Source organism: Homalodisca vitripennis, chromosome 2, assembly GCF_021130785.1.
Source record: "Homalodisca vitripennis isolate AUS2020 chromosome 2, UT_GWSS_2.1, whole genome shotgun sequence".
Taxonomy (NCBI): domain Eukaryota; kingdom Metazoa; phylum Arthropoda; class Insecta; order Hemiptera; family Cicadellidae; genus Homalodisca; species Homalodisca vitripennis.
Genome location: NC_060208.1, coordinates 187722249 through 187740364, shown reverse-complemented (window position 1 = coordinate 187740364; position 18116 = coordinate 187722249). Strand labels below are relative to the sequence as shown.

The following is an 18116-nucleotide window of genomic DNA, read 5'->3' as shown; positions in this document are numbered from 1 at the left end:
AGAATAGAAAATCTTATTATACCAGCGGATACAGCAACAGAAAAAATAAAGAAGAGCGGTTCATAATTTGTGTATCTTACAATATAGCTTTCTTTCTGCAGCAATCAGGATAAAATAAACAAAACATTTTATTTGACTCAATATTTTTATTGTTGAAGCATTGTTAAGACACTAATATCAGGTAACTAAACTAACAGCACCAATAATTGGTCATTTTTATTTTCTTTACAACTGCACTCATTAACATTGCTAGGAAACAATAAAGTAGTATACATTTTGTACTAGTCCATGAAACTAAAACTAAGCTCATGTTGTGTCAACAAGATGTAATTTGAGACAATTACTCTATGTTCAACCCTAGAAATCGTGTTTCAAAATCTAAAGACAACATTATCTTTCAATCATTATTATAAAATATTTTCATGTTTTCTATTAAATTGGAATGATATAAATAATATATTCATATTAAAGTTTTTTTTTTTATTGAACAACTATTTTTTTATTATGTAGAAAAATATGGATATTATGAAATTGATTTTAAAATCAAAAGTATTAAGTAATATTTAGTTTATACTTCTCTATTCCATTATGGGATATGTATAAACATGGTACCAGCTGTGCCAACTTTTCTAGGGTAAAACAGGTTTATTTACATGTGAAAATCACTTTCACCTTAAAAGAGTGTTTTGCTACAAACCTCCTGCTATAAAAATATTGCAACACAAGGTAAATAACAACCTGTCCTAAGTAAAGCTTTGAACCATTAAACCTATTTGTTGGTGCTAAACAACATACAGACTAGCTCCACTTCTATAGTTTGTGTTTCATAAACACCAACCAACCTCTATCTACATTGCACCCAGTGAAGAAACCTTGATCACAACTTTATTGCTTTTCACACTTTTACACACAGTGTTATTTTGTATTATTTTACTAATTCAACAATAAAATGTGCAGCCTTTTATTTTAAAGTAACAAATTAAATAAATAACTGGTCTGACACAAAAATAATTTAATCAGCATATCACGTTGCTGAACTTAGTCAAAGAATCGACTGATACAATAACAAAGTCTTAATTTTTCCTTAGTGTTAAAATAATATAGCTCTTATGTGATTAATTTGTGGGATGATAAATAGAATTAAGTTAGTTGCGACTGATAATATTATGTTATTTCAATTTCAAACATAAATTGATATACAAAACAACAAATATTTATTAATATCACATTGTGAATATATTGATTTGTTCTCTCAAATCTCATGGTAAATTAAACAAATCAACAACTTAACAATAACAAATGCCCGGTATACATAATTCAACAAGCTTACACTACAACAAAATAACAAAACAACATCAGTTCTTCTGAATTTCAGAATTAAAATAGAAATGAGTTTCAAAAATAAATAGTTTGAAAATTAACGTCCAAAGTCAAATCTGTGGACCCGTGGGTAAATGCCAAGTGGTTCTCTAATTCTAATCAGATCATAACGTGCGCTGTAAAACTAGCGGAGACTACAGCAGTTGTCGGACCAACCTAGCCTAGATCTGGCCGCACTCCCGTAGCTCCCGGTTACCGAGAGGAAGAGGGGGTCGGAAGTTGATGACAATATTCTCCTCGTCGGCGTTGCAACGTTCTTCCGGCGATATTCGCTTGATGCTTCTGAAAACTTTAAGCTGAAAAAGAAAAATCAATTCAGGGTCGCACCATGAGTATTTCCCGCTCCCCAGCAGGCAGCGGAGGTCTGAAATTTTGTAAGATAAAACCTCCGTCACAACCGTCCACTTCACAGCCTGGAGCGTCGCAATGGATCTCTTCGTCCTCCGTGTGCTTCTTGATACTGCGAAACACGGAGAGCTGAAACAGAACAATGTAGTCAGTGGAAGGAAATGGATGGAGGTGAATTCTTCGGACAGACGCAGCAACACTGAGCGAATCAGATGAGCAGGTTCAGCAGAGGCATTGTATTATCACTTACCACTTTAGTATTCAGAGATTGTTACATATTTACACAGCAGACAGTGAAAAATTTTTTTTAATAAAAAATTATTCATTGTGAATGATAGGTATTTATTAGGAGTATAGCATTACAATGTGCTTTTACTTATCCAAACAAACGGACAGTATTGATAAAAGTGAACTGCTCAGGTTGATTGTTTTATTATTTCATGATTTAATTGTCTAAAGTAAACCTCAACAAACAAAAGCAGTGGTTACAGAAATTAATAAATCACATTTCTTGAATTTAAAAAAATGTATAATATTAATTTTAATTTTGACTGACAATCTGACAAAGTGGTGAGTGACATGACAATACAAGAAGCTTAGCTGGAACATTGCCTGTCATACAGCCAATGTTTAATAAGCAATACATTAATATACAATTGCCCAAACATAAAACAAATATTATACACTTGTTCAACACATCTGCAATACTTGACATAATTTACTTATAGATTAATAATCTAATTTTAAAAGATATTGATCCAAACGATAAAAGAAGGCAATATCATATTGTGAAAACTAAAATAAAATAGTTAAAAAATAATTTTTATTAAGTACATTATGTTCGTAATTTCTTATTGGACAAATATATGTGAAGTAGACATCATAAAGAAATTTTCTATAAATGTTACACCTTTAACTGTACTTTCAAACTTGGAATTACACATGAAAATATGAAAAAAAATTATATTATTGTCAATGTAAACTATAAAATTCAGAAGGAATAAATGTTATTGTATTTGAAATGTGGCAGTGTTTTGTTTTTTATAATTGATTCCAAAACTACCTTAATGTAATTGTATACAAAAATTAAAACTCAATTAATATTATAAATTAAATCTGAGAGATATTTTCACTGAAATTTGAAACATGACAACGTATATATTGTCGTTAAAGCTTTCTTTTTAATGATCATGCACATCTATAACTTATTATAATTATAATGTATTTGAATGTTAGTTTAAAAAATGTTATAGTATTGAATGGTTAGAAGGTTAATAATTACTAGCTAAAAACTATTTTAATTTTACTAGCATATTTTAACTTTCTTGGTAATTACTTTGGTTAAAAGACAATTTGTTTTATCAACATTGTTCATTAGTATGGTATTAAACATATTAGTAGTAGACATTTTATTTTATTAATGTTAATTCACTAAATGATTGTACACTGGATTTATTATGATGTTTTAAAGAATAATTTTTAGTTTTATAAAATTTTGATATGAAGCTATTTTCTGTTAGATATGTTCTTTTTAAATTCTACCAAAATCAAATAGACGTGAAGCACTCTAACACCCACACACTTCCACACCAGTGAGTAAAGCAAAACAAGAAGCTAAGCCGAAGCACAAGCTGTACGGAAGCTCACACAGATACAGACCTGGCGCTCGGATATTTGGATGGGCTCCTTGAACAGTATCCAGGTGACACTCTCAGTGCAGGGTGGAGTGGTCAATGAGCCCAGATATGTCCAATAGTGCGTGTTTTCTAGAACATTGAAGCTTGATCAGTCATAGTAGTACCTCAGTGAGGAGAGGGTATGCTCAAACTTCGATGGCATAAATCTTAGATGTCATTCAGAGTCCCATCAGAATGACTCAGATTAACTTTATTCCATTATTTTGAGATATACAATATATTGTTTGAAGTCATAAAGACTGATGAATTTCTAAACATTAAAAATTGTATTCATTTTAATTAGCTGAGCGTTAGCGAAGTCTATTACACAGTATATCTCAAGAATGAATTAACCTATAAACTAGACATTTTGCATGAAACTTCATATCTTCAAGATTGGATTAGATGATGACCCTACAAACGATATCTCTCATTCTATTCTTGGTGAAGTCTGTTCCAAGACTTGTGGTTTGGCGTATTTCTAACTTGTTAATTACCAATCGAGATTGCAGCATGTGAGATATAGGTACAGGCAGATTATGGGATAAAATGATCAATTAAGAAAATTAAATTATTAATCTTTAGTCTCTTAAAATAGCACAGTGGTATGTATATTTGTCTATTTTTTCTGACTTAGATTTTGTGAACATCACGTTCTAGCATCAATAATTATTACGTAGAAAATATAAAAATGTAAATCTAAGGTCTTACTTTCTCAAACAAAATAATGGCTAAGATCCTCTCTTTAACATTTTTTTAAGCAGAGAACCAATTGATTAGGGATGATTTCTAAATAACCACCAACACACAAGAGAGCTGAGTGCAAGGACATGATTGGTTAGAACCCATCAAAGTAGCAGTCATGCTCATCGATCTTGCAATAACCGCTGTGTCCGCCAGGCTACTGTTGGCTAAGAAGAAATTAATCATAGTATTGTATAAGTAATTTTCCATCAATCTTTAGTCATCTATAGAGTAGTCAGAAGAATATTAGTTGATAAACAAAATATGTTGATTAACCTCACCTGGAAGGAGCTTGGTGGGATCGATGGGGGTGGAGACCGTGACAGTTTGACCTTTGTGTGTGATGCTGGGTATTAGTGATACAATCTTCTCCAACTCCGGGTGGTCAGTGGGTCCGGCCTGCAACATTACCTCAGTTTAATGTTACTTCTTGTTGGTTGCGGGTCTATGATGAAACCAATTTTAATTCAGATGCAAGTCAATCCATGTGGACCCGAAACGTTCTTCTTCAAGTCATTTCACTTTCCATCTATCTGTGTGATTACTCTTGATAGAAAGGTCCTGGAGAATTGAAAAATGCTACATAGGTTCCGCTTGGTCGAAGGAAGTATTGATTTTGGGGTCTAAAGGACAAGATTAACCCTCAAACTGGCAGTCATTCTTTCCTCGGATGGCTAGCAATTTTTGAGTGTTTTGTACCCGTACTTTAAACATTTTGGAAAAAATGCTTTTTACTATAAGCCTATATGTGTAATACATGTTTTCAGGAAAATGTGGAGATAATTATGGTATAAAAACATTATGCATGAACCATACAAAAATTATCACTAAACCTTTTTATTAAAGTGGTGGGACTGCCCGTGGTGAAGTGTGAGAATATTATAAATATTAGAATCTGAGAGAGCCAATTTATTCTTTATTTTATCTAGTTTCAGAAAATATATAATGGCATCTAGGTTCTCTTGAAGAAAAATTATATATGTCATAAAAACCATAAGTAGTACACGAAAGGCTTAATTTCTTACTATGGGTATGATTATTTTATACCCAAAATGACTAGATGAACACAATCTTTCTGGCAAGTTTTATGACATCACTCTGATATCATTGTTGCCAATATAGCAAAACAAATTTCACCATTGATATCAGCAATTTTTTCTGTTTGAAATGGTATATAAATAGCGGTGGTAGTGTTGATTTATATACTGTCAAAACATGTGGTGTCGATTGCCTGTTCTGGGGCTAAAGATAAAAATATAACAACATTGGTTTTTTGGGTAACCTTAATGGCAACAAGAAAATCACAGAATAAACAAATTTGTATATCTGAGTACAATTATATGACATTTTATTTTGTGTCATAGTAACACATGTGATAAAGGTACTTTTATAAGATTGGATAGTAAAAACGTTATTACATTCAGTCAAACCCTTTGATACTTCACTGCATCGGTTCGTGTCTCTTTTACTTATCTACCATTATTCCTCTCATATTGTTTCCCAAAATACAAATATTTTTAAAATTTTAGAATCTCAAACAATTGACAGGCATAATTGATTGGATGTTTTTGTTGCTATTTTAAAATATAGTTTACCGGGTTTATTTATTATATTATCAATGGTTTCCAATAATTAACAAGTTGCAAAGATTGTACTGTTTTTTAGGAAACATAGTTGGACCCATCAGTGATACTTACGTCTAGGAATACTCCCAACACAGCTAGGCCGTCAGGGTGTCCCGCTGCCTCGCCGAATGTTTTGTATTTGTCACAGTTCCAGTGTACGAGGTGCAGCTGCAACAGAGTCAAAGTGATATGATTAACAAAAGAATCGCAGCAAACATTTTAATTTTTAAAAAGATGTGCAGCATTTTGAACAGCATGTACATATGGAGCAATAACAAACAGGTACAATATTGCATGTCGTTTCATAAATATCATCACCTTTTTAAAGCTATTTCTCTCATCCTTTTTTATACAATGCAATGAAAATTTATATGCATTTTACTACATAAAATGTTAATTTCTTATTCTTAAATAAATTGTGAAATATACACCAGAATATAAATTTGGTAAAATCTTAGTAGTTCCATATCAAATTCTTATAGATTTTATATCAATTACGTTACAAAAGAGATGCTAAGAATTTTTACTGGCATTTGCTACTAAAGGTGACAATTAAGTTACACTATGTACAACTGCTTTAAGGTGTAATTATTATTTGCAGTATATTGCCGCCTCATACTTCAATTCATCATTCAAAATTAATTTTCCACTAAAACTATTGATTTTTTATTGTATTTTATTGTGTATTCAAGACTTGTAACATTCCATTATTAACAATTCCATGCCCTCTTTGAGTCACATCTTAGATACGGAATTGCTGTATGGGGGGGGGGGGGGTACTACCGCAGGAAACCTACAACGTGTCCTTGTACTCCAAAAGGGAGCTATTAGAATCCTAAAAGACTTACGATTGAGAGTCACCTGCAGGGAAGCCTTTCAAGAACTCAAAGTCCTCACAGTTATTGGCTTGTACATCTTATAAGCAACAACTCATGTTTACATCAAGATGCCAGACCTGGCAAACAAGGGAACACAACAACACCATTACAACACCAGGCACGCCTCCAACTGCTGTCTACTATCGGGGCCAAGATGTGGAATGCTCTGCCTGAAAACCTGAAGAAATCAAATAAGCAGCTGTTTGGCCAATATCTCAAGACGTGGCTGCAAGAACGCCCATTTTACTCTTTAAATGAATTTTTCAATCATTAACTCGAATTGTATTGTTGTATTGTATTGACCTGGTTGGACCTGTATTGTTCTTGTGTATTGTAAATTCTCTGTGACACCATTCTCATCTTGATGATGATGTAATAAAGATATTTTGACTTTGACTTTGTAATGAAACTAAGAGATAGAAATAGTGTTATTACTTCAAACATCATACTTATGAACAAATATATAAGAAATTTAAAAGATTCTTATTCAATTTTTATTGCTTTCAAAAGAGTTTATTTTTGGAGAGTCATCAAATCCATTGGTTTTATTCTTCTGTGAAAATCAGGTACTTACATTATATTATATAAATTCTTTTGACCATTGTCATATGAGCTTGAGGACAAATACCCAAAACACAGACTTTTCCTGCCAATTCTATGAGAGAGGTTTCTAGTACATGTAATCAATAAATAGGATAAAACAACGTTCTATGTCACTGGTTTCTGGCAATGATTTGGTGCACAATTTTGGTCTATCCAGTGGAAGTTACTTTATAGAATTAGTGCTTGTTGGAATTTATATTATTGATTAAATTTGCATAAATGGCAATAGCCTAATTTAATTTCAATAAACATCGAATCACAAAAAATACTTGCTCCACGAGGACTCGAACCCGGATCTCTCACTTGCCGGGTGAGTGCGCTACCACTAGACCACACACACACACACACACACACACACACACACACACACACACACACACACACACACACTTATATCACAGCAATCTCCAGTATTATACTGACCTCCCCTGCGTAACATTTGCCATCCACCGTGTGTTCCGAGCCCTTGTCACTGGTCGGTCCCCAGTGAGCGTGAAACTGTTCTAGCTTGTAGGTAGCTTGCAATGGGCCCCCTACCAGTTCTGTAACAGAATTAACATTAGTTTTGTGGTTAGCAAATGGATGCTTCACTATCTTTATTGAAAAATGGAATAAAAACTTCTCTGATCGCTTTACTGTTATTTAAAAAATGGAAAGGATCTTATCCAAAATTGATATGCTTAGCATATTATGTGGTTTACATTATTTTACAGAAAAATACATCTAACATTGTAAGTGTGAACATGTTTGTAATTATATAACTATGAATTATATCCAAAAATGTTTTAACATTGCTAAAAAAAAGAGAAAAAGAACAACAAGTGTGAACATAGTTATGTGATTGAAAAACTAACAAGTATTTATAAATGTTAAAAAAGTTATAAGTAATACTTCGATAAATTACTTATCATGGTTTGTTGTATTATTATAGGATAAATTGCTCACACATTATCATCATTCTCTACAAGCTAGATAATAAATTTATTTACAAGGTGTATTTTTTAAGTAAGTGTTGTTTTGATATGTAACAAAATCAAGTAAACTTCTAACAGTTTTATTTTTATATAAAAGCCCACACTTTTACATACTTTTCCACATAATTACCATCAATATTAAGGCACGTATTGTATCTAAAAACAACCTTTTGTGTACTGTCCTCATAGAACATTGCTGCCTGATTTAACAGAGAGTGCAACACAACCATTTTGATGCTATTGTCATCATTGCAGTATTGACCATCAAGATGCTTCTTGTGAAAAAAACAAATGCTAATCACTTGACTCTAAATTGGGGCTGTTTGTGGGGTTATCAAATTGTTCCTAGCAGAATACTGTAATGAGATCTTGAGTTTGTCAATCACATGTGGACGGACCTTCTCATACAGCAAAACGTTTCTCGATAAAAATGTCGTAGAAAACACTCCTTAAAATGAAGAAATTTTGAAATGCCTGCTTATTTTTATTGTGTAATTGTTTTCCACATGAAGTCATTGGTGACTTCATTAAGAGTTGTCAACTCTGTTACCACTACCATTATTTTGATCGTCTTTTAAGGTTCTTACCTACTTGAAGGTCATTCTATCACTTATAATGTTTTGTCCATACACTTCACGATTCTGATAGTGGATTTTAACTGCTTTAGCACCAATAAAACAATAACAGAACTTACTTCACAGTCGGTGGGTTTATCAATTGACGGGAACATTTGAAATATGTATTAATACGTGTCAAAATAATTTATTTTTGCCGTAATTGCATCTGTGACTCGTTAACAAATGAAGGTAGGCCAGTACGCAAGCCTTGGACACCAACGGCAGTGCTGCAGAGGCAGAATTTCAAAATAGTACTTACTTAAAAAATATGCCTCGTACTTTTTAATTGATTATAATTATACCTTTATCAAGCAAGCACTTTGGAGGAGAAAAAACATTACTAGTAGGTTAGGGAAAATTTCGTTATTGATTGTTTAAAGGTAAAAGTGAACAAGTGAATTGGTGAGAACGAATTAAAATAATGGAAAAGTGTACAATAATCAATGGCAAACATACCAGATCCTTCACCATTGACATCGAGACGCCAGCAGTAGCCAGGGTTGGCAATAGCCTTGCAGTTGTCTGGGACATAGCGCCAAGCAAGGGGTCGGGACCGCAGTGAGGTGTCAGAGGTCACAGCGGAGGTCACTACATCGATGGGTGACTGGCGGGGCCCGAGGGCATCAGGAAAGATTTCATGCCAGGTGTGGGGTCCTGTAACATGCAGAACAGTTTTGTTAAAAAGTCACAATAGACTCAAAAGTACACTTTTAACCACATTTCACAAAAATAACTTTCTAATTCTTCATCATGTATCACAAAAATGTGTAATGTATTACAAAAAAACACTCAATGGAGTTTCAGCATTGGATGTGTTTGGATAATAGGGGATATTCATATATTTTTCTTTAGTATTTCCATAGTAGTTAGAGAGCCACATGCTAGTCTACCAATAAATGTTTTGTTTAAATTAAAATTATTACAATACATGATATTTAACAAGAGTGTAACGATATATGAAAGGCTCGTATAACATCTTACACAAGTAGAAGAAAATATTTTTGATTTGTACATTTTATAAACAACTTAATTATGTTCATCATACAATATTAGTTTATGAAGAAACTTTTTTAAATTTTAGTGGGAAAAATTTGTGGGATTGTGTTACTTAAATGTATGAATTAGTGCTAAGTTAAATGTTATTCTGTATGTATGTAGAATGGCTCGTATTTGTTCCTGATGATCAGCCGTGGCACTCAGAGGATGAAAAATTATTTCTGGGTTTATAGGAAAACAATTTCTATGCAGTACTTTTAAGTAGAAGAACAGGATTTATTACATGAAAGATTTCACTGCTAAGTGGTAACCATACTTTTAATCATAAAACATATTTTTCAGATTTATAATCTATTGGTGTCATTAAAAAAATTCTATGAATGTTACGAAAAGATTTCAAGTAATACCCAATCTTTGGATAAAGAAGGCATCTATAATTTTGCCTTGATGAAGCACTGAACTAAAGAGTTACCAGTTCAGCCCTGCTGTGAATCATTAATTGCTCAGATAATTAACATTGTCTGTTGAAATGGCTCATTGGTTACCATATCTGATTGAACTGAAGAGTTTTAAAGTTATTAAAACAAAAGAAAAACTGTTAGCATAAAAATATATATATATATATATGTATATATGTACTGTATATTTTGAACTCAGAGCGTTTTTTTTATGTTTTCAACTAACTACAACCGCAGGGTTATAGAATAATTTGTCTTTGCATAAAGGGTATTATTTTCCAATGATCACTTATTACCTCCACATGTGCAAAAAAACCTCAGTCACATACAATCCCAATTTAATTTAATATGTTCCTAACATTTAAAATAGGATGGTATGTCATCATTTTAAACGAGTTTTTGAGCTCGTAAAACATTATAATAAAAAAAATGCAAAATAATATATTAGAGTTGGTAGGAATCAAATAATCTAGTAGACATTTAGAATGACATTATGGTTCTAAAAGGCATAATTGAAAACTAGCAGCATATTATTGATTGTGAATATTAGGAACACACTAAATTAAATTTGTTTTCCTGTAATAAAACCATGTTAATAGTATGCTTAGACATAATACACAAGTATAATTCTTAGTTACTTACTCACAATGAAAAAGTCACATCAAATATATCTAATTATCATGGTTTATAACTGTATCTACATTGCATTTTCAAGTCTGAAGGAGCTGTGTAATTAGTTGAACCTACTACTCAGGAATAGAAAGCAGTTTATCAGTTTTCAAATTTACTTTATCTGTCTTCAAATTAGTGCATGTAATATTATCAATAATAACTGATTTACAAAACGAAGTTCTATCAAATGAACCATATTTACTCCTGTTTTATTATAGAAAAACCAATATTGTGGACACCACTATCAAACCAATTAGAGAAAAAATATTCATAGGTGAGGTTTTACCTGCACTTTAAAACAACAACAAAAGATTTGTATGATAACATTTCCTTTTTTTCTTTGTGTTGTTAATCATTTCTGTGTGTTTTAAACTTTGATAGATAGTTAATAATTACTAGTTTAAAGCAATACTGATTAACTAATTCTCGATTGCTATGATTTTGTTAGCAATCCTATCTACGTTGTTTCGTTTAGTCAGACGTTCTCTGGCGCGCTTAATAAGTTAAGCACCGAAGAATATTATCAAAATATTGTCCCTGAATTTGTTCTTCGTGTGTAACGAAATAAAGCGCTGTGGAAAACACGTTCATAAACGTAATCAGGCGGTTAGAGCTGATAAGAAGTCCTCGTGCCTGTCCGTGTAAATACAGAGCGCAAGCTTCTTCTTGGTAACACTGGTTATTACTATAATTCGTGGGTGTTTAGCCTGCTGCCTACGTAACTAACCGTTGAGATTATTTTTGAAATATACTTTCCTCTATGTAAAACGCTGACAGTATAATATTAACAACAGTGAATTTGTTATTATTGGGCTTTTTCACTGAGCTGTATTTTAATTTCATAACGGGTTTTCTTGTTTCAATTAAAAATTAATAAATCATATTCTCAGTAAAAATCATATTCTAACGTATACCTAACAAACTTTGTTGATAAATAATTAGTTCTAAGATTGATCCTTGTGGGACCCCATATACATCTCAAAGATAGAACCGGAAGCATACGAACAAACAAAACCAGTTTCAACTGCATTGATATGATAACTAACACCCTTGCAATTCATATATTTCGCATTACTTATCTAACTTAATAACTCAGTGAAAAATCCAGTTTACCACACGTAATTAAATCTCTTATCAACGCGTTATCAACTGATTGTTGAGCCGAAGAACTGTCGAATTGTTGGTGACATCATGCCATGCTGCGCTCTGCCATTACTATTTGATAACACGCTAATATTAGGCCATTAAGAGTTTAGTATTCCATAATAGCTATGCAATTGATGAGATAAGGGATTATAAATAATATTCTCACAATGTTTTAAGAATAAATGAGCCATAATGGCATTTATAATGAGTTATTTTGTTCATAGGGCTGTCCCGATTATCTCGTACTGTACTAAATAAAGTTGAATATTATTTCTAAATCTCATAATTGTTTATAATATTAATCAAAACTACTTTATGGCTTTTTTTCTTAATCCTTAAAATTCGTAATTTACACTAAGGCCTGCATAACATAGTGTTACATACAATTAATTGTTTTATGAGCATGATTCTTGTAAGGCTTACATAATTTAGTCGATGGATCATGACATTGCTTTTTTGAATCGTGTATAACTTGTTAGAACTGCAACAGACATTTTATAGGAATAAATGTAATAGTTATTGTTAAGCCCTACAATTAATACATCGAACTAAATCGGATTGATTCAGTAAGTATTAGGGATCGGGTCTATTGAGTAAGAATATTAGGCTACTAAGTAAAGACGTATCGATATACTTCAAGCACATCAATAGTTTAGTGAAGGAGAATATGCGTATTTTGGAAAAAATTAAATAGTTCCCTCATCATATTCTCTAATGACGACAAAATAGTAAAATGCTCAAAATATTCATGACATTAACTGATGTCTTCAGTTTTTCTCCCTGAGTTAATGGTATTCAAATGGTACCATGATAAAATGGGTCTTATGAACTATCAAAAAACCAGAACATAAAAACACAAACAAGACACAGACATTGCAGGGACTACACTATCATTACCTCCTTGGAAAATAACCTATTTTCCTAATACGTGAACCAATACTTTACAGGTCATAGCTAGCCGACGCGACGGTTCCGTTTATAGCATTGGATTTTAGTTTTGGGTGCGTTTACATTAAAATGAACGAAACTGTTCAATACAGCTGATTTGTTTTAAACTGTTTGAATTGTATTGTCCATACCCACTTGATATATTTAGAAAAGACATTTCCGTCAGACTGCCACCGACAAAAGCGACAGTTACCTAACAAAAGCAACAATTTGTAGGAACAGACCGGATCTGATCCGCTAATCGGGACCGTGCCGGCCGCGCACTCTGACTCTGGAACTAACATTGCCAATGTTCAGGTTTGTGAAATCATTGCGAACAGAGGCGGAGAAACAGTAGCTTACTGTGTTAAAGTGGTAGTTTCTCCGATAAACTTAGAAAACTTGAATAACACGAACAGTTTCAGACAGCTTAGTCTTGTATTCGATGTGTAGCTTAATCGACCAAGAATGATGTCTCGTATAACTCAAGATCATGCTAGAAACGGACTCTTCATTGTGTTACGCTTAAAAGGTGAATTCCACGTTGACTGTAAAACATTCCAGTCCACATTCGAGATGAAGATAAGTCTTGGTCCCTGAAAGATTTTTAATCGGTCATTACTCACTAAAAGCACACTCCGAGAGCTGATCGCAGTAACTGAGCACTTTCTTATTAGGTTGCTACATGACCTATTGTGAATCATCAATTGTGTAGTAAAAATGGAAAAGGTTGTAAGTGCCAGAAACTAAAATTTTCAGTATTCAATAAAATATGTCTAAAACATTGAATATTTACTAATAAAATATTTTTTATTTATATTTATAAAAATATAAAATCAATAGGAATAACATATAATACAATTTTCTGCTATAAAATATATAAGCGGAAACCAAAAAAATATGGAAAAAGATATAAGAGCAATCGGTTTTTTTTGTGGAAAAGGATGTATGTGCCTTTCTTTATTTAATAAATGATGTAAGTGAAGGGTTAGTTTAAAAAAAAGGATGTAAGTCCAGTATTGTTTAGAAGCGTTTAATGTACACCATAACATCAAAATATGTTACAAGGATACATGATAATACGTACAAAAGATAAAACACTTTTAGTCATAGTCTTGACTTTCTGAAAAAAAGTTACATAATATCCGTAATATTATTAATATTATTTTTAATATTATTAACTCTAGGACTTTGTACATTAAAATACCTTACTTTTAATACAACTAGTAGTCCTTGTCTTCAATGTCTGCATTCCACCTCCATGACACCATCAGGAACGGTGTCTGCTGCCAGAAGATCTCTATAAAAAACTGCTTGTCTTCTGCCTTTTCTATGTAGTCTATCATTCCTATCAGATCGTTCTTCTTTTCTTGTGAGATTTTTGATTTAAACTGGATTTTTGGCAAGTCCTTTAAGTCGGGAAGATTGCCAAGGTCGGCCTTTTTCTTTAAGACGTCAACTTTGTTCCATGTTACCCATACCATCATCTTGAAGTGCCAAAACTGACGCTACCTTCACTGTGCTTGGATTCTTATGAGAAACTCGGAAGTGGGAAATTTTGCTGATAGCTAGATCTTTTTGTGTTAATGAACTGATTTGCAAGACCTTTAAAATCTATAAAGTCTTCTGTCTTCATAGAAACAACTGTGAAGGGGGATTTAAATTTTGCACTTGCAACTACATCTTCCAGGTCTTTAGGAACCATTTGCTTTTGCATTTTTGCGGCGCGTTTTTCAATAATGCCAAAGTCTCTGTCACAGTTCATATAAAACTGTGCCCACTTACAAGATACTTTCAAGTTAATAGAGCGATAAAACCCTTTGTGAACTAGGTAAATAATTGCCATTAAGAGCATCCTGTTTTTATTTTGAGCACCACAGTTGTCGCACCATATTACAAGTCTTCTCCGAGAAAAATGGCCTTGAACAGTAGCAACTTTAAACAGACAAGAAGCTAATCATTGGCTCCCCGACCTCCGATGCCCTCATGCCACATACACATAAACGCTGAGTCATTATCCCCCACATGTATTCCTAGATTATAGCAAGAAAGTTGTCTGCAGTAAAACATGGTGCTATGGGTAAGCATGGGCACGAACATCACCTGTTGCAAGTCCACCATACATAATGTTGTAGCGGGGTACCAGTTGGAAGTTGGGACAAAGTAATATCCTCTTTCATGCAGACATGGGCCTTTTCAGCTTTTCGATGGTGAATTCCTTGTTTAGTTTTAACTTCCCGTTTTGCCCTTTCATTGGTCGTTGATGAAATCTGCACTTTAAAAAGATCACATTTTTTGCAAGTATCAGCTGCAAGAGCCTTGAACTTGAGTTTTGGGAAATCTTTTTTTAATACTTCTGTATAAAAAACTATAGTTGACTGGACTTGTAGGGTATTGGGTTTTAAATGCCATAAAACATTCTGTGTTTGTTCAGGTCTGGGGACAAAAACTCATTGCTTGATACTTTTCGGCAATAATGGCTTTTCGTATCTTGGGAAAGAATTTTATATGACACCTAACCAGATTACGGTCATTTTCTGTATACTTCACCTTGTGTTCATTTGATCCAGGTGTTTTCCCTCTTTTGTCTTCGAAAATCAAGCATCCTGTTTTTTTTTTTAGTTTGTAAACCAATCAACTTCCTTTCAGAAATAGCAAAAATTTCTTTAAAGTTTTTTTTGCAAATTTGTATGTTTTTGCCAGAACCATCAGGAATGTTGTATGCAAACGAGCAGCAGTGCGTCTACTCTCACTGGGATCATCGTAATTCCCGTGTCTTCTACGGGCAATAGGTAGCATCTGCATGTGGTTGAGTAATATGTTCCCTGGCTTTTTTCGTCAACTTTGTAGAATTCCATAAACAATATCAGTTTTTGTTTCGTTACTCAAGTTTTTGCATTGGTACTTACATGAACAGCTTCGTTCAGGAGGTGGGGGAATTTTTTGCGGGGATAGTCTTTCCTTTACAAGTAACATAACTGTCTCCTTTTTCCCGAGCCCTTCGTCTTCTCTCCACTAGAACTTTCTTACGAACAGGAGGTGCTTCCATTTTTAGTAAGATAGAACACTGCACTAATAAATACTTCAACGCCTGTTACACGCAACACACTTAAATAAAATAATCACTACGTAAAACAACACAAAACGTAAAAGCGGCGAGCATGCGTAGCGTCACTGCCCGCCCGGCAACAGCAAATAACTACGGAATAGACAAGGAACATACATCATGGCGGGTGGACTTACATCGTTCTCCACTTCAAACCCCGCACGGCTCTTACACGGTGCTGACATCTTCCGACTGCTCTACAAACTAGGGGCAATTTTTTCTGGCACTTACTACCTTGTCTATCTTATTACGCTTGGCTTTTACTTCGCTTTTCACTGAAAAAGTCATTTTTTTTTATTTTTGGCACTTACAACCTTTTCCATTTTTACTACACAATTGGTAAGATACCATGGGGAGCAGAAACTATGTTATAACGTTTTTTAATGTACTGAAATAATTTCATAAAGTATGCTATCTCCATGAAAAAGTCTAAACCAGACATAGTGTAATGTGTTTTGACAGGGATGATGATTTACGTAGTATAACTCTACGCATTTAAATTTCAGTTTTGCTATTTCATGAATATTAATTTTAGTAATATAAATCATTGAATTAAATAAGAATTAACAACATTAATCAATGCTCACTGGAAACTCAGTCGATGATTGAAGAGATTGGTGCTGTGAGTGTGCGTGCGTGAGTGTGTTTTTTTGTTATTACTTTACACCACCTTTGACCATATGTGTAAGACGAGGTTGATAACAAAAGCCAATAAGGATTTTAAAAAATAGAAAAGAAACCAGTTACAACATTGCAGCTCTTTCCTATCAATTAAAGTTCACTTAATTACGGCAGGGCAACTGCAAAATATGTCTCCTACGTAATTTGTGTAATTTGTGTAATTCAAGTACAAGTTTTGTGTGGGAACTGACATCACCTTTGTGTTGTATGTTTCCATAACTGACCGATAATTTCATGTAAAACAGATTTTTAAAAAAGATGACAATTCAGTCAGTTTAAAAGACGGTTACTTTTACTAATCAATACAGTGTCTTTTTGTTGCTGTTAGACTTACGAGGGAATAAATAATATAAATAGTTTCTAGACACTACAATCCTTTAAATTGTACCTGGAGAAAGGTTCAATTCATTCAATGTCCCTTTTGACATTGATATTTTAATATTTATTCATCCTCGATAATACTGCAGTGCTTAAAACATTCTTCCAGTCACTGAAAAAGTAGATAAGGTTCATATTTTTTATAAAGACAAAACTTTTGTGTCAAAATGCTTCTTCTGTTATTCCACTTTAGAACTTTAAACTGTCGATACAAAAGCTTATTCTTATGGCAATATATTTTGTCTTCGTCTGTGTTTGTTTTATTAGTGACCAAATCAGTGTTATAAATATATTCACAGTATAGAATCGCTCCTCTGGTTTTTCTTCAGATGGTTTCTTATTTAAACATCAGCTTAACCTACTTAAAGCCTTATAAGAGGGATTCATTGTTTTTGTTTCATTATTTCCTAACGATTTAACCAACTTACAATTTGTTCTCGGAGGCTGGCTCGTTTTCAAACGTAACGCACACAAAGACGGACAGATAAGGGCAGCACGACCGGAGTAGATGGCTTTGTTTATCCGACATCACCCGCAGACAGTTCATATCATTGTTGATCAATTCAATTACGTCGACTCAATTGGTAATTCAATTGTCCGCGCCATCATTCAACTCGAGTGAGGCCGGACAGGAAATCAGCTGTGGACCCCGCACAAAAACATCTGGCACAGGAGATAAACAAACAGCTGATTCTGTTTGTCAACTGAGGCGACTTATCAGAATACAAATGATCCAGAACTAACCACACTCTTGCTCCGTTATGAATACACTGCATTTATTTAAGGTTGAAAACCTTCAATATATACAGAGGGTGGCCAAATTATTAGACTAGACATTCAAATTTACGACATTTTAAGTTATCTCGTAACTATGCTTTATAATCCTGGAATATATTGTTATTTTTCA

At 33.3% G+C, this 18116-nt stretch overlaps 1 protein-coding gene across 2 annotated transcripts in view; it reads right to left on the bottom strand.

Moving 5' to 3' along the window:
- Positions 1–126: 126 nt before the first annotated feature.
- The window catches only part of LOC124355167 (carbonic anhydrase 13), an 83516-nt gene continuing 65526 nt past the window's right edge, over positions 127–18116 (bottom strand). Inside the window, exons 2-7 of one of the 2 annotated variants that reach the window (XM_046806166.1) lie at positions 9302–9499; positions 7678–7796; positions 5846–5941; positions 4430–4547; positions 3388–3494; positions 127–1676 (exon numbers count right to left, since the gene is read on the bottom strand). In XM_046806166.1, coding sequence (XP_046662122.1) covers positions 1542–1676; positions 3388–3494; positions 4430–4547; positions 5846–5941; positions 7678–7796; positions 9302–9499 — 773 coding nt within the window. In that variant the 3' untranslated portion in view covers positions 127–1541. The other variant, XM_046806165.1, reaches the window with a different exon arrangement.